General features: G+C 44.3%; 1 protein-coding gene across 1 annotated transcript in view; it reads right to left on the bottom strand.

Annotated features, from left to right (window-relative positions):
- The window catches only part of RAPGEF5 (Rap guanine nucleotide exchange factor 5), a 245,401-nt gene that overhangs the window by 113,216 nt on the left and 113,974 nt on the right, over positions 1-18,211 (bottom strand). The window contains exons 8-9 of the mRNA XM_069088737.1: positions 15,043-15,116; positions 6,580-6,705 (exon numbers count right to left, since the gene is read on the bottom strand). Coding sequence (XP_068944838.1) covers positions 6,580-6,705; positions 15,043-15,116 — 200 coding nt within the window. The remainder of the gene's footprint in view (positions 1-6,579; positions 6,706-15,042; positions 15,117-18,211) is intronic.

Here is an 18,211-nt window from a genome sequence, read left to right as displayed (position 1 = left end):
GAACACTTATAAATATGATTCATGCCAAGAGAATGTTCAGCCCAACAGATCCATTCAGAAACTTTGGACATGCACACCAGTACAGGGCCATTATTTCCTTATTACAACAAACAGCAGACTTTCTAGCCTTGAATCTCCCTCTGGTCCTCACGGTGCAGGAAGGTAGCTGCTCCATCATACTCAGTCACCCTAAAAATCATTTTCATGTGCCCAGGAAACCTTTATTCCCTCCCACCCTGTACTTAGTCTATCAAAAATTTCTCAATTTAAAAATAACCCCTGGCAGATTGGATGGAGACATACATGCCCCACTGCCCTGTTACTAATTTTTTTTTTTAAGCAATCAGGGTTAAGTAACTTGCTCAAGGTTACACGGCCAGTTATTTCTGGGTGTGGTGCTGAGTGTCTGAGCCCGGGATTTGATCTCCAGGTCGTCCCAACACTGGAGCCAGTGCTCTTACTCGCTGAGCCACCTGGCTGCCCCTAAGCAACTGGGGTTAAGTAACTTGCTCAAGGTTACACAGCCAGGTGTTTCTGGGTGGGTGCTAAGTGTCTGAGCCCAGGATTCGATCTCCAGGTCTATCTCAACACTGGAGCCGGTGCTCTTACTCGCTGTGCTACCTGGCCGCCCCACCTGTTGCTATTTTTAAAAGATACTTTGGTCTAGCCATTGGGTCTAACCCCAGAGCAGATTTTCCCATTTTCTTTTTAGTAGTTCAATCTAGCAATCAACAAACCTTTATTAAGCATCTACTGTGTGCAAGAAAGGTACTGGGGAAGTTTACACTGTTGTGTTCATCTCCCTCCCATCTACTTTCAAGGCTCAATTCTGGTGGCCCCCCCTTGGTCAGGACCCCTCCCCCACTGTATTTCTAGTGCTTAATTTTGTATTTCCTAATCTGTATCTACATTGTTTCCTTCCCATAAAATGTGAGTTCCTTGAAGTTGGGATTTTTTTTTTTACTTTGTATCCCCAGCACCTGAAACGCGGATTTGTAGTAAATGCTCATTGAATTAAATTTAATTCTGTGTCAAAGAGGCTCAGAGCTAGGAGGGAACCTGGGGGACCATCTGGTCCAACCTGTAGTATGGGGGCATACTGTTGGCATCACAGCCAACAAGTGGCCATCCAGCCTCTGCCTGAAGAGTGGGAACCAACTAGCTCATAAGGCATCCACTTCCACCCCTGGGCAGGTCCACATGGTGTCTGTGGAGCTCAAATCTGCCTCTCAGAAACTTCCCCCTTGTCCCTGGTTCTTCTCTCTGGGGTCATCAGAACAAGGATAATCAATCCATCATTTACCTCACAGCTCTACAAATACTCAATACACTGCTCTAAGTTTTCTTTTCTCAGCCCATCCTTGCATGACAGAGTCTCCAGTCCTCCCGCCATCCCGGCTGCCTTCTCCTAGATGCACTCTGGGTTATTTGTGACTTTCAGCTTAAGTTCTGAAGCTTAGCTGGCCCACAATGCCCCTGAGAGAGAGCAGAAAGTGCCGTGAGGGATCAGGAGTTAGCAAAGTCAAGCCAGGAGCACTGACAGCAAGAACAGCAAATCAGGGTCTAGGGATTCCACACCAGAATCTGGAGGCAAGGTGGGAGTTATGAACTTGCTGCCTGAAGCCTGAAAAATCAGAAATCCAAGCAGTGGAAGGAATTTCCCTGTTACTTATCGAGACTGCAGGATGACAAGATCATAGACTAGGACCCCTGAAACCATTTACTCCAACATTCTCACTCTAAAAGTGAGAAAACAGAGGCCCCTTAACTGGAATTAAAATAGATCCTGAAGGTTTGCAAAGCACACTTATATCCATGATCTCATTGATCACACAAGATCACAGATTCAGAACCGGAGGTGGGGGACCTCAGAGAAATAATGCAACCTCCTGATTTGACAAATGAAACTGAGGCTCAGGGTAGTTAGGTGATGTTCCCAAGGGGGCAAAAGCAGTATGAAGCATAGCTCACATGTGAACCAGAGTCCTCTGATTCCAAATTCAGTGCTTTCCCCACCTCTGACAGTAACAAGGCAGCAAATATCACAGTAAACCAAGCGTAGGCATTGAAATGAATTCAACTAAATAATCGAATTTTTCTTTTTTGCATTATTTTTGCTGACATGGCAGGCTATACACAAATTAAAATGGCTCCCCATTGTAGGAAAAGAAACCTCATTAAGCTGAGGATGGCGGGAAAAGGAAACATCCTTCAATGGAAAAGAGAGCCTACTGACCCCTCTTCCTATCTCAATGACCTGGATGACGGCACAGGGCCAGCTCTTCAGGATGGAGCTGCCTGGAAGCCAGGACACTTGAGCCAGAGTGACCCCACCCTCAGAACCGAGCAGGCACCATCATGAGAATTCCCCTAGCCTGGGCTAATGGTTATTGAAGAAAGGGGAAGGAAGTGAGCAGCTGGGATTAAATAAAGAAAATAGGGAAAGTACAGAGAGGAATAGAGCCAAGACCATTGGGAAAAGCGCCTAGTGGGCAGTTTTCACACCTGTTTCTTCAGTTTTAATTCCTTGACTTTGAAAAGCCAGCATCACAGTCTCACAGCAAGGCACACACTGAGCTGGTAGCCAGAGGACCCAGGGTGGAATTCCGGCTCTGCCACTACTCCTAGAGTGACTTTGGACAAGTAATTTCACCTCTGTGGGTCTCAGTTTCCTTATTTTTTAAATGGGAAGGTTAGACAAGGTAAGCCCCAACATACCTATGTCCCAGCTCAAAATTGATGATATCTCTTAGACCTATTATAGAATTCAACTTGGGAAGAGAGCCAGTGGGCACCTGGTCAAACTTATTCCTGAACAGAGAAGCCCCAAAGAGACCTCCCAAAGAGTCAGTAGCCTTGGCTTAAGGATCTCCAAGAAGCGGAAGCCTAGCATTCCATTACTTCCCCAGACAGCCCACAACACTTCAGGAGGAGCTCCCAATGAAGCCCAATCTGCTTTGTTATCAAGAGGGATCTTCTCCTCTAATACAGGAACAAGGATCTTCAACGTTCAGGTTAATTTTGTCCCTGAACAAACAACACTCATTTAGGGCAACTTTCAGTTTTGTGTGAAATTCCATAGTCACAGTTGAAAACTCCACAGCTCCTACATGCCCAAGCCAAGGCCTGGGTAAACACAAGATGTTTCACTCCCACTGTGAGTTTTAGCTGGGCTCTGTGGATGGAAGTGTTTGGGGAGACAAAGTGATTAATGGGGCACTGGGTTCCCCAAAATGTGTTGGGGGAGAAAAGCTCTGGCATGATCCACCAGCTAGAAAGGTCTCAGGTCCAAAAGAACCAAGGGCAGGCTCAGCCACAATGAGAGAAGTCTCTGCCCAGAGGATTTTGGTTTCACAGTCAGAGTGGCCTTGAGAAGTCATTCAGACCACCCTCCTCCCTTTACATACAGGGGAGCTGTGAGGGTAAGCACCCCAGGCAATGTCATACAGGCACTGAGGAGTAGGGCTGAGCTTCAAAGCCAGGCCCTCTAACCCCAAATCCCACATGGTTTCTTTCTATCACACAAAGTATGATCATTCTTTCCCACTAACAGAAATGATGCAGTTCTAAAATGTTTATATTATCCACGGTGCTGATAACTAAGAATGAGAGATAGTGAGAAAGAACTCTGGTTATGGAGTCAGAGAACCCGGGTTCAAATCCTGCCTCCAATGCTCATCATTGTGAAGGTAAGCAAATCATTCAGCCTCTCCGGGTCAGTTCCATCTGTAAACAAGACGGTGCCAGCTGTCCTCTGAGGTCTCCAGTTCTTGAGCTATGATCTTATTTACAAACCTATAGTATTTTTTAAATCCAATTTTTATTTTATTTTCAGTTTTGAATTCTCTCCCTTTCCTATTTTTCCCTTACCACTGAGAAGGCAGGAAAAATAAAACTCATTAAGTTATGTATAGTCATGCAAAACAAATTCCTGCAATAGAGGAGAAGGAGGAGGAAGAGGAGAAGATGAGGATGATGATGGTGGTGATGATGATGATGAAGGAGGAGGAGGAGGAGAAGCAGAAGATGATGATGTGCTAACAGCTCACTTTATAGAGTGGGGCTGATAGTCTAGAGAATTGGAATAATCCACCAGTAACCAACGGAGCTGAGGTCCCCTGTGATCTCTGCTGTAAGGCCACTAAACTGCTGTCTCTTCCTCTACTTGAAAAACCCAACTGACTAATTTCAATTATTTCACTGCATTTGGATCTCAGAATCACTATATCATGTTCATTTTCTCATCCTAAATCCTCCAGTGACCAGCTCATCCCTAAATGGCTCAACATAGATGTTAGATGTTAATGGTCCTAGGACCTTGTCAATTTCTGTAGCCCCTCCAACAGTGCAGATGAATGGATGGATGGATGGATGGATACATGGATGGATGGATAGATGGATGGATAGATAGATGGATGGATAGATAGATGGATGGATGGATGGATACATGGATGGATGGATAGATGGATGGATGGATAGATGGATGGATAGATAGATGGATGGATAGATGGATGGATGGATGGATGGATGGATGGATGGATGGATGGATGGATGGATGGATGGATGGATGGAAAAAGCATTTAAGTCCTTATAATGTGCCATGCTATGAGCCAAGCTCTGTAGATAGAATCAGAGAAGAAAGATGATCCCTCCTCTTAAAGAGCTCATATTCTCAAGAGGGGGACAACACAAAAATAGCTTTGTACAAAGAAGATATGGACAGGATAAATTGGAGAGGATTCCAGAGGAAAGACACCATCCATCCAAATGTGGTCTCCCTTCAATGTCTCAAACTCATGCTTCGGTGAGCCCCTCAAATGAAGCCATAGGCATACTCTGAGCCCTGGGGGATCTGTATCCATCCTACACATGCTGAGGTCGGGCCAGTCTGGCCTCCGGGCTGCTCCTCACATAGAACACTCCATTTCCCATATCCACACCTTTGCACTAGCTGTTCTTCCCATCTGGAGTGCCCTCCCTCCTCATCTCTTCTCTTAGAATCTCTAGTTTGTCTCTAGCCATCCCTTCTAAATGAAGTCTTTGCTGATTTGCTCCCAGCCCTGACCAGCTGACTGTGCTCCTCACCCCCTTGCCAAAATCCCTTGCTCTGGTTCTGAATAAATCTTGTGAATTCTGCATGAATGTTTGTTTCCTCCTCTCTGAGGAGAGGAGCTGCTCCACTCTAGTTGTTGTATGCCAATAACCACAAGGTGCCAAGCATATAGTAGTTGCTTAATAAATGTTTGTTGGCTGTGGGACATTCCCAGAAGCTAGCACAGGGGATGGAACACAGTAGGTGCTTAATGCTTATTCACTGACTGGAGTTCCAGGGTTCAAAGCCCTGTCCTTTCCCTTACCATGAAGAACCCATCAAGCCTTGGCCTCCCTTCAGTGACTGACCCTCACACATGTGTGAGCCCCCAGACTGATGCTACCCATAAAGCCAGAGAGTCCTGCTAGCACCAGCGACCTGCTAGGAGGCACCTCTCCCACAGCTCAATCATAAGAACTGGAAACTGGTCAATTATTCTCCTTTGGAGACGGCAATTGTGATAATTCCTGTCTCCCTGCAAGAGATGTGAGTGTGTCTTATCGAACAGACCAGCAAGGAACCTCCCCCAGTATCTCATCTCCATCCCTTCCTGAAGAAAGTCCTCCCACCCGGCATTGATGGATTGAAGCAGAGGGTGGCTTTCCCCACCCCCTCCTCCCAAACCCAGCTCTCAAAGCACTGGAAATGGAATTCTGGGGATGGAGGAATTCCTCATCCCCCTTCCTGAGCCTTCCTGATTCAGTGTGAAGCCTCAAAAACAATATTTTAAAAATACAAAGCACAGGAAAATGGTTATATTATATCACTAGCAAGACAGCTGGAATCCACCCGCACTGACTTTCCCAAGATACCATTGGATCCCGCCTTCCAAGAGCCATGGACAGAATGCCCCCTTGCCTCCAGTTTTAACCACAAACAATAGGACTCTTGTTCAGACACATGATAGCCTAGGGAAAACTCCCTTTTGGTTCTGTCCTTGGCCAACCCTTGTTGACAAGTTCCCATTGGTGTCTTCTGTAAAAATACCACCAGGGTTCAGTCACCCCCATTCTGCTCATCTGTTTCCAATGACTGTACTCAGGGTGGAGGGGGGCACATATTAGAAACACTAACAAATGTATCTGCCCCTTGTGACACATAGGCACCTGTCTCTGGCTTTTATCTCAGGATTCACACTCTCTAAACCCTCCTACCAAAAGGAGAAACGTCTCAATGCTAGTTGGAAAAACTTGCCAGGCAACCTGAATGAACTTAGGTTGAGGATGCAGGAATCAAGGTCAGAAAGGCTTCCAAACTTTCTGAAACCTGTTCTCATGAGATGGTGACATAAAGTATTTTTATCATGAAAGGGTCATGCAACCCCCTCCCCATTGTAACCTACAGATAGCACCCAGTGGCCAGTGAAGGATGCCCCCATCCCTAGCAGACACTGCACCAAACACACTCTTCTGCCGAATCAAACAGGGAGGTGGAAAAGTCCCTCCTCGTCCCTTCAAACCTGGGCCCCCAAGCAGAAACCCTCTTACTTGCTCAGGCTTCTCCGGCTCTTTTCTGTCTGTCTGTAGAAACTGGCAGTTTTCTCTGGCGAGTTTCTGGACCAGTTCAATTCTTCCAATGTCATCCCTCTCCTGAAGTTTACACATCACTCCTGCCTTGAGGGTTGGAGAAAGAGCAAAAATATACTTGAATCCACAGTCCCAGGACATGGCCCTTTTCCCAGTGGAATGTTACAATGAGAAGCTCATCTCTGGAGGGGCCACTTGGCCTTAAATCATGGCTCTGGTGGATTTCTCAGGTCCCAGAGAAGAAAGCGCCCACTGACCCACTGTCTGCCTATCTCGCCTCTGAGACACTGAAGGGCAGCCCTCTCTTCAGTCAACCGCTACTCTGTGTGCGTGTGCCTGAAATGCTACCGTTTGTTTGTTCCTGTCAGCCTGTTTCCTGTTACATAAGCAAAGCCTAGCAAGAGGTTAAAAACTCATGGGAAAGTTAGCCAGGAACCTCTCTGGCGCGCAAAAGGAAAAAAAAAGAGATGAAACCATGAGGCAGGGTCCTAAAAATAACCCAGCTGACTCTCCCCTTCTATGGGGTTTCTACTACATGGGTAAAACATAGGGCTTATAAAAAATAAAAGCCACTGATCGTCCTCATAACTGACAAATTATCCTGGGATAGGAATGAAATTCCCCCATTTAATTTTTTTTTCCTCAGACACATCCAGGATAACAAACTGACTTTAAAATGAGAGATTAACTTGGGGACAGAGTGGCATTGTGGAGTGAGAACTGGTTGGGGAGGCGGAAGGCTTGGTTTTGTGGTCCAGGCTTTGCCCCTTCCTAGCTGTGCGACTTTGGATAAGCCCCTGACCCTCTCTGGGTGCCAGTTTTCTCTGCTGTGGGATAAGAGGGTAAGACTGAATGACTGTGAAGTTTCCTTCCTGCTCCAAATCTATGGTCCTGGGAACTAGACAAAAGCTGGAAAGGAGAAATTGGCAAAATATTGAAAAGATAACTCCTGGAAGGGGTGCATGGTGCGTAATTTGTCTGGGGTGCAACCAGATCACCGGGAAAACCATAGCTTCTTATGAAACGCTTTGAGGTCAGGGCCAAGAGGACAGGACAAGATGCAACTCTGAGTGGAATTCTCCACAGTTCCCAGTGGCCCATGATTGTACTCAATGACTTGGAGGCCAGGCTTGGCTGGAGTAGATGGAGGGATTGTTCTCTGCATTACAATAGAAGCCACAGAATTGGACTTTATTACATCAAGATCTGTTTCTGATGACTACATGTAGGAAGGAGGGGGAAGGGGAGAGCAAGCATGCCATGATAGGAGCAAAGATTGGGGATTTTTTCCTTAAGTTACTTCCTACAATACTCTCTGCTTTAAACATTCACGATCAAGGGATAGGTTTTGGAGATTGGACAACATGATTTCTATTTGGCTTCTTAATGGAGAGAGGATACTTCTCTAGCACCCTTAGCCAGGCAAGACTATCCTCTTAGCCCAATGAAGAAACCTGATAAATGTGCATCTCTTAAGCTCCTACTATGTGCCAGGAATGAAACTAGGTCCTGAGATATAAAAACAGAAATTAAATGATCTCTTTCCTCAGGGAGCTCACATTCTATGTAGGGAGAAAATGTGAACATATATAAGTCTCTACAAAAGTTAGGATGAGTAGCCGGGAGGCAGTGGATGGAGCTGGCATTTTCCATGCCTGATCAAGCTCTTAGCACTCCCCAGTGCCTGCTTTGGCCACCAGGAGAAGTTTTCATGTGCTTGGGGTAGACACCCCCTAACTCACCAGTGGGTTCGAGGCTAACCACATCTGCTGAGACAGTTTGACCAGGGTGTGGGGGGTGTTCAGGAGGGACCAGCACCTCTCGTGTGGGGCCACTCATCCACCTCTGGTGTTCCCCTTCACCCAACTCCCATCTATGGCTCCAAGAAGCTGTGGCATGTGCAATGGCCACACCCCAGTCCAACTGGCACAAGGGAGGTACTTAATAAAGGTTTAAGAGTTGACTCAGTTTCTTCATCTGTAAAGCTGGAATAATAACACCTTGCTGGGCTGGCGTGAGGCTCATCTTAGATAATGTGTGTTAAATGCTTTGCAAACCTTAAAAGGCTAATTAAATACTAGTGGCCATCACTATCATTGGGGATGGAAGTACGGCTCCCATTCAGATCTGGGACCAACTCTTTTCCTTCTGTGTTGCTGATTCAAGACATGGGTGCTGATGGTCTAATCAAGGAAAGCCCCATGCAGTTGCTTGAAATACTCTAAGTATTGGGTACAGACGGTTTTCACTTTATATAAATTCACATTACAGAAATTCAGCTCTGTGGAAAGCATTCTGAAAGAAATCTACATTCCAAAAGAACACCTAAGTTAACTTCACTGCACAGTACTGTGTTCTTTCTTTCTCTCTGCCTGCCCCAGCACTTACTGGCCTCCCCACCACCACCCAAAAAAGCCCTTAAAAATGTAAAAATGGTCCCCTAAGTGAAAATAAAAGAATTGAAGTGTCCAGAGACTGCCCATGCAGCCGGAGACAGGACTTGACTTAAGAACTGTGGTACCTAGAGAGAGAAGACCTTTGTCTTATTCCACATGTCTTCCTCAGCCTCAACATTGTCCTTGAACCTTGTGCAGGGCCCTCCCTCCATGGGTGCACCCGGTGCCTCCCTCAGGGGTACACTAGGCCCATCCCTCCATGGGTGCACAGCCCACTTCCTGCCTCCCTCCTTCCCTTGTCCATGTCTGCTGGCAATTTCACATTATATAAGAAATGCTTTACATAAAGGTCTACAGAATGGTCTATTGACATAAAGCAAGGACTGTCTGTATTTTCTACATCTGATGACATCTTGGAAGTGTGAGCCATGCATAAGATCAATAAAGCTGCTCAGCTATAACCACGGGGTCCTAACTCATAGGCAGGTTTAGGTCAAGGTGTTGACCCAATCTATAAAACTGATGAGATTTAGAGGCTGGTTTTCCTGTGTCCTCACAAGAATTTACATTCTCTCTTTCAAGTAGGGAGATGAGACAAATGGCTGGAGGTAGAAAGTCTTGGGTTCAAATCTTGCTCCTGAAACTTACTAGTCCAGTGACCTTCACTTCCACTTTTCTCATTTGTAAAATGAGTCTGGTATTTCCTGTAGGACCCACCTCAGAGGATTGAATGAGAAGATATCTATAAAGCCCTTTGCAACCTTCAAACCATAATATAAATGGCAATTATGATATGATCACTATTACAATTATTAAAATGGTGATAAAGATGTGTTCCCACTTGGGCACTGGGCGCTTGGCTTTGGTTTCTCAAAAGTGGGGAACAGATTTATACCATCTAACCTCTATTCCCAGTCAAATTTCCCTTACCCATCTTTAAAGTGACTGACCAAGATCAATAGAGCCACTCACAGGTCTGCATATCCCAAAGCCAACAGGCTCCTATCCCATTCCAGGATTGTCTTCCTGGTACAATATGTGGCCAACAATGCTCATCAGAGATTGATAGTGGCAGGGATTTTCTGAAGCATCTTTTCCTCAGGCCAAGGGGCCCAGAGTCAGACTTTGGGTAAACAGTATTGCTTGCTGTATTGTGGAGGTGACATAAGAAGTCCTGTCTGTCTGGGATATCTGGGTTTTACAGCTTTTAGGAAACAATTCAGAGTTCCTCTTTTGAGGTGGTTGTAACTCTGAGTAAAGCATTTGCCTTCATTAGGAATGCATATTTTTCTGTGTACCTGGAGATATGGAGATACCTGACAGATCCAGTGGAAAACAGGTAAATGCCGTTGCTTTTTCAAATGGACTTCCACAGACTCAGATGGCCACATCAGGTGCTGTTCTGAGAGCTTGATATTTTCATAATTAAAGGAAGAAAATTGCGCACCTGATTTTCTGATTTCGGGAGTAGAATTAACTTTCGAAAATGCAATTTTGCATGGTGATTAGCTCGAAAGTCTCATTACATAGCTACCAACCAAACAGGCTTTCAGGGAAGGCAGGTCACGCTAGCTCCCTGATTCCCTAGAGACCTTTCAGGCTCAGTTCACCATCCATATGTCTGGGATGGCTTATAAATGTAGGCCTTCCTAAAAGCAGGAGGCGTAACCAGATGTTCTCCCGGGGTCTATTCAAGGGCTATAATTTAGTGACTTAATTCCAGAAACCCATGACTTCATTAATTTACTTCGCTGGGCAGGTTCCTGTTCAGTCCCTGTGATAACCACAAGAAACCCAGATCCAGAGTTCCGCCATCCTGGTCTCTTTAATTTATTGTTAGGAAACTGATGATGAATAATTTACTGAATGGTGATGAACTGGAAGAAGCAGGGATTACTGGTGAGACTGTCAAAAGAAGCACCTTATTTTAGGTTCTTTAAAAGGAAAAGAAGAAAATCATCCTCTGAATCCCAGGCAAACTGACTTAAAAACTTCCTCGAACTCATCATCCTACCTCCATGTCTTTGTATAGGCTGATCCCTGTGCCTGGAATGTAAGAATTTCTAATTTCCTTCAAGCTTCAGCTCATGAGTCACCTCCTTCAAGATTTTCTGGATCTTCCTAATTATTAGTGCGCCTTCCCTCCTCCGTGTCTTTGGTATTTGATACTGTAGGGTAGTGCAGTGCATAGAATACTGGGCCTGGAGTCAGGAAGACCTGAAATCAAATCTGGTTTCAGATACTTACTACCGGTAGCTGTGTGACCCTAGGCTGGTCACTCAACTTCTGCCTCCGTTTCCTTATCTGTGAAGTGAGGATAATAATAGCAATAATACTAATAATAAATCCCAGGGTTGTTATATGGATATGATGAAATCATATTTGTAAAGCACTTCACGAACCTTAAGGAGTCATATGAGTATAATGATTTACCTCTCCAGGGATTAGTTTTTCTTCCAAAAGAAGGCACACCCTATGGGAGTGGCAGCTGCAAAACGCCTACTTTTGTAGCCCATTTTTGCCTGTCTTTTTTATCCTCAGAGCTTAGCCCAATGCCTGGCACATATTTGGCATTTAATAAGTATTTGTTGACTCGACTCATTTCCGGGGCCTAACCCCCTGCCTGCCATATAGTTGGTGCTTAATAAATGTTGGCCGATTTAAACAGATGAGAGTGGTTGATGTAATTTTCAGCAAAGCAACGAAAAGTTGTCTTCCATTCTGATTAGTAGCAAATGTGTCCCTATTTTTTTGTTGCAAGATGAAACTTTGGGTTGATCAATCAACAACCAACAAGCTTTTATGAATTTCTGACTATGTGCATGGGACTGTACTGGGTAATGTGAATAAGAGCCCCTATTGTCAAGGGGTTTACATTATATTGGGAGTGATATCTGTATATAAAAGCATATTCAAAATAGACATAATGTCATGGGGGGAGTGGCAGGGATAGAAGTGTTAGGAATGACTTTATCAGGAAATGGGAGATTCTCCAGGGAAAGGCTTGAAAAATGAGAAATGACTAATCTTCAAGTGCGGAAAGTTCAAATGCCTCTCATTGACACAAACACCATTTGCTTTATTTCTATGTTCAACTTGAAAAAAAAGTTCCAAAATCCTTTTTCTAAAATACCAAGTTAATTCAGCCTGACGTGAGCAAGAGCTGTCAAAGGGACACCAGTGGGGCTCCAAAACCCAACTCTCCTCTTTATCTGCCTTGTGGTGAGACTCTTAGCAGCAGTTTTCATTGGCTGCTACTTCTGAAATGTATAACATAAACCAATGTAGTTCGAAAACAAAATCCTCTTCTACTTTAAAAAGAAAATCCCCAAGGTGGACTTTTTTAAAAGAGAGTTGGAAGCAGTATTTGAACTTATTCAAGTAGCGAATAATTACAAATATTATTATAAAAAAGATACTAAGTAACAACTTACATTTCTGGTGGGACATAAGATTTATACCATGCTTTGCACATGACAGGTCCACGAGGGAGATAGTGTAATTATTATTACCCACCCCTCAATTTGTAGATGAGGAAACTGACATTGTGAAAAGTCACGGGAATTGCCTCCCAATGCAGAGATTAATAAGTTTCTTGAAAGGTCTTTGACTTAAAGCCTCCTGGTTTCAGGCTGAGCATGCTTTCTACTAAGCCACACTGCCTGCCTCTCAATGGACTATGGAGGAAAGACTCACAGAGTTACACCTGGAAGGAGGCTCAGCTGCCTCTTTAATGCTCTTTATTACATTTAGAAGACCTGACTTCAGTTTAGCTTATTAGGATAGCAATTCCTTTAATCATAAAAATGCCTAAGAGAGGCTACGGAAATACCGATAGTGTCCATTCCTTGGCACATCAGTGTTTGTGAGGAGAGTCATTGAAAACCAAATGAATCCTCCGGCAAATCAGGGAATGGAAAGAGAAAATACCAAGGCCAGTGTGCAATAAGGAAAGGACATGACAGAGCACATGAATAAGGGTGATGATGATGACAGCATTTCCATTTTCGTGTTAAGGTTTGCAAAGCATTTTCCATGTGTCATTGTATTTGTGCCTCATAACAATCCTGGGAGGTGGGTGCTATAATTATGCTCATTTTCCACATAAGGAAACTGAGGCTAAGGGAGAGGATGACTCGATGGAGGTTACACAGCTGAGTATCTGGAGTAGGATTCAAAATCAGTTCTTTTGGACTCCAAGTCCAACATTCTACCCAGTGTATCCCCAGGTGCCCCCTACATGCCCAGATAGGCTTGGATGCCACTGAAACCTTCCTGTCCACCACATCCAAGCTGAGTTGTCATTGAACTTCAGAGAGGGTTTGAGAGGTCATAGAGGTTAGCCCCTTTGTTTCTACAGATGAGGAAGTTGAGCCTCAGAGAGGTGGCTTGTCCCAGATCACACACTTAGTAGGACAACAAGGTCCTGAAAAATATATTTTGCTCATGGCTTGGTTTTTTCCTGGGTGGCTGTGGCCAAAGGATTCATTGCCAAGTGGTTGGCTTACTGGGCTTAAATATTCTTTGTATGTAGCTTAGCTGGGCCTTGGACAACTGAATCAGTAGGTCACTGGACTGAATGCAAAAGCCACTTAGCATAGAACAGCTTACCCCGCCCCCTTGCCCCGCCGTGGCCTTGGAGAAGCCCAGGTTGGCTCTATGGGGCTCTTGTGGCCAGAACGGGGAACTGCACTGCCACCTAGAGAACCGATCCTCTGGGCAGAGCCCCAGCAGTTGGGCAGATGTCCCGCAGGGGCTTGAAAGGGAAATGTGACCAAGAAGCAGAATAGGTGTTCTATTCTGTAATGTTCTGTAATGACCCCCAGATCAAAGATCACAGATTCACTGATATATCTTTTAAAACAAACTTGTTTTCAGGTAGGAAATAAATGTACTTTTAACATTGATTTTCCATCTCAAAAATAGTTTTATCCCTAATGGATTTAAACCCTGCCTCTGCCACTTCCCAGCTGTGTGACCCTGGGCAAGTCCCTAAGCTCCCTTGGCCTCAGCAAACCATCTAAGATGGTAAGTTACAGATGGGTTGTGGTGTGTATTGGTGGGAGGAGTTCCATATACAGGTGATTCTCATGAGATCAGAGGCCCTTGACGTACTGACATCTTGAGAAAATGGAAATGTGGAAGTGGAGGAATTTATGAAGAGAATGATTGCAAGCTCAATCTTACTATCAAGTGTGAACTAGGAGATGAAAAGCAGCTTGACCTGATGGATTTGGAGCCAACCTTGGAAACAGGGATTCTAGGTCTGAGTTTTGTTTGTGATGTAACCTAATTGTGAGACCATGAGCAGGTTGCCTGCTCAGTACTCTAGGCAACTCTGTCAGATGATAAGTCATAGACACAATACCAATCTGTAACAGTGGAGGGTGTGTCCACACTGGGAGTTCCCTTCATGGATAAAAACCACAGGTCACTAATCCCCTCCCCCACTAAAATGAATAAATAAATCAAAGTTGGAGATGGTCGAAACTATCCAAGCAGGAAACTTAACAAAAGGATTTTTCTAGAAATGACATCTCAACACCAACTAAGAAGAACCAATCAAACTCATTCTTGACAATATCACCTACTTATAGCAGAATGTTGTGGTCAAGAAAAGAAAGTTGACCATGCTGTCCATCTTTAAAGGGCATATTTTGACCTAAAGTGAACAACTGTTCAAACTAAGCCATTCAGAGTTTTCCCAATGAAGGAATATTTGGGGCTTAGCTGCATCTACCTCCGGCTGGATTTACTCTCTCCATGTCTGAAATGTCATCGAAATGTCATGGCTACATCTGCCAAAGACAGCCCGACTCAGCAGTCCAGCTCGGTGCCCTTCTCTTATCCCATCTCCAACAGTAAGGTTAAAGATTTGATTCCCAGCAATATGGTTTTATTTACTCAAGATAAGGGCGAGAGATCGATATCGGTTAGCAATACCCCCATCCCAAGGGAAGCAATCCCCAGCCCCAGCATAGGGGAAGGACACATCATCATTCAGGGCAAGATGTAGAACTTCCCATACCTGGGAGTCGGAGAGCCCGTCATCCTCAGACACTGAAGTCTGTGCATCCTCACTCTCTTCATCTCGATCAAGAGCTAAAACAACAAACACAGGGGGTGCTCAGAAGGAAATAAAGAAGTCAGATGTGTTTTGTTTGGGGGGAGGGGGTGCGTTTGGAAAGAATCTATTTTCTGTAAACTCAATTCTGGGGTATACATATTTTTAAAAGCAATATTACCACAATTGTTTTTCCGCTGTCAGATCAGTGGTTATGGAAAAAGAATAAGTCAGCATGCAAACCTCACACCCATTTCAATGAAGCCTAAGTCAACAGGATGAGTTCAGTAATTAGCTGGGGGAGGGGAAGAGCAAGAGATTTTTCTTTTTCCTGTGGTATGGAGATGACAGTATATGAATTCTGAATTCTCCAACCAGCATCTTTTTAAATATTTAGATTAAAAAAAATAATTTTTATTGATTTCATTGTTTTAACACCCATTTGCATAAGGTCCTCTTTCCCTTATGATTAAAAAAAGGGAAAAAATCATTCAGCAAAACTAACCAACATGCTGAAAAAAATCTATCATAGTCTTCAGTGTTCCACATGTATGGGTCCCTATCTCTGCAAAGAACTGCTAAGAGGTCACTACTCTTCCCTTTTTTGGGGGATGCAAGCTTGGCCAGAATAATCTGACAATGCTTGGTTCTGAATGTTCTGTGGCTGGGGGAATCTCCCTGGTTCTTCTTGCTTCCCTTTGCATCAGTTCATCTAAATCTAAGGGTCTCTGTATTCATCATATTCAAATTTTTTTTATGGAGCAGTAACAACTCATTATAGTCACATCTCATAATTTGCTGAACCATTCCCTGATCAATAAACATTGATTGACTTTGTTTCCAGTTCTTTGCTGCAAGAAGGGCTGCTCTAGGCATCGGATAGCATGTGGGGGCTTTCTTTCTGTCACTGACCTCCTTGAGGCACAGCCCTAGTAGAAGCATCTCTGGGTCAAAAAATACTCTCATTTTGTCATGCATTTGGCCTAATTCCAAATACTTTCTAGCATTGTATCCCTAATTCGAGCCTAGATTTGCCTTCTCAGGTACAGCAGAGGTCACTCACTTCTGTATCTCAACAGAATTCCCAGGTGCAGCCCCTTCTCCACTTCCTGGTCATCATTCTAAAGCTGCAAACCAGTGACCTATGCCCCACCATATTTCCTTAATGCTAACTGCATCAAACCTACAGTCTTCTGTATACAAGACCCTTCCTCCATCCCATCCAAGGCTACATTGTGTCTCTTTGCTATGTGTTTTGTATAGACTCATATATGTATGAATTATCTCCCTGAAACTGTAAGGTCTTTGAGGGCAGGGATGTTTTCATTTTTGTACCCCCAGCACCCAGGACAGTACCTGGTACACAGGAGGTACTTAATAAATGCTTATTGATTGGTTAATCCATACATGGCCTCCAGTCTCTGACTTCACCTCTCCTTCCCCATTCTTTCACAGATTCACAGAAGAGCTGAGTTTGAAGGATCCTCTGTAGCCTCATCCAACAGAGGAACCAAAAGGATCCCCACCCATCCAACTCTCATGCTCCATCTGGTTACTCTCCACCTCACATGCCCCTCTCTTCTTGTGCCTGATTGTTTTCCCCCAATTTCAAACCAAACTACAATTACTGCCCCCCTGTTTTTACTCCCTTCTTCAGAAGTAAGATCTGAGACGCATTATGAGGAACCATGGATTTAGAGACAGAGGACATGAGTCCTGTGTCCAGTGACCTTGGGCAGATCACTTGCCTTTGCTTCAGTTTCCTAATACATAAATGAGTACTTCAGGATTTCTTAACCTAGATTCATGAGTTAAAAATATATAATTTTTAATAAATACATTTCAATAAAATTATTTTCAGTGGTAAACTTATGTATTTTGTTTAACAGGACTCTGGAAATGGGTCCACAGAGTTCATCAGACTGCCAGAAGGGTCCACAACACAAAATGGGCGAAGAACCTTTGCTCTAGATAACTTCATAGATCCCTTCTAGCACTAAATCTAAGGAAAGAAGGAAATAAACCTCTATTAAGAAGCTACTATTTGTCAGGAACTATGCTAAGCACCTTATAAATGTTATTTCACTTAATCCTCACAACAATCTTCTTGGTTATTATTATTCACATTTTACAGTTGAAGAAACTGAGGCAGACAAAGATTAAGTGGCTTGTCCAAGGTCACACAGCTATTATCTAAAGCCAGATTTAAGCTCAGAGTTTCCTGATTCCAGGCCCAGCTCTCCATCCACTGAACCACCAAGTTATATCTCTGTCCCTATGATCCTTCTTTGACTGATCTCAGACTACATCTTTACTATATTCATGGTCTTGGTTTACTTTATATTTTTTTAAATGTAGGGGCAGGTAGGTGGCACAGTGAATAGAGCACCAGCCCTGGAGTCAGGAGGACCTGAGTTCAAATCTGGCTTCAGACACTTAACACTTACTAGCCATGTGACGTTGGGTAAGTCACTTAACTCTTATTGCCCTGCTTTCGCCCCTTCAAAAAAATAATGTAAAAATATTATTTCAGGCAGAGGCAGGCCCAGAAGGTGCAGCCCACAGACACAGAGGCAGGCCTGAGAGGAGGCCTGATCAACTCGGGGGGGGGGGGGGCGGGGGCAAGTCATCCCACTAACTACAAGGGCCACTACCAGGCCTATCACCAAAGGGCTGGTACTGGAAAGAGCAAGGTAAGAACCAAATGCAGGGGCCCCTGTCCAAGACAGCAAATACTCCTGGGGCTACCACTTCATAGCCCAGAAATTAAAAAAAAAAAAGCACCTATCAGGACCTCCAAGGACCAGGATGGCAGAGTGAACTCCACCTGCTCCAACCCCCCCTCACCCTGAAAACATAGTAACTATTGCCCCAGGGCAAAACCCTCAACAGTAAAGGCTTGGGATCCCTAGAGGAAGGGCATGGCAAGGGCCCTGCCTCAAAATGGGTAGAAAGCAGACTACAAAGACTCTGGAGTCCTACTATCCTCAGAGGGAGGAACCAAACTCAGAGGGAGACAATGTGGACTACACACCCACAGCTGAACATCAACAGGGAATGGGTCCCAAGCACAGAAAGCTCTCCTAGATGAGATCAAAAGGAGCTTTGAAAACCAAATGAGAGAGATAGAAGA

Source organism: Petaurus breviceps, unplaced genomic scaffold, assembly GCF_028583685.1.
Source record: "Petaurus breviceps papuanus isolate PSGF00001 unplaced genomic scaffold, PetGlider_PUasm1.0 185, whole genome shotgun sequence".
NCBI classification, from domain to species: Eukaryota; Metazoa; Chordata; class Mammalia; order Diprotodontia; family Petauridae; genus Petaurus; species Petaurus breviceps.
This window is presented reverse-complemented; position numbering and strand designations above follow the sequence as displayed.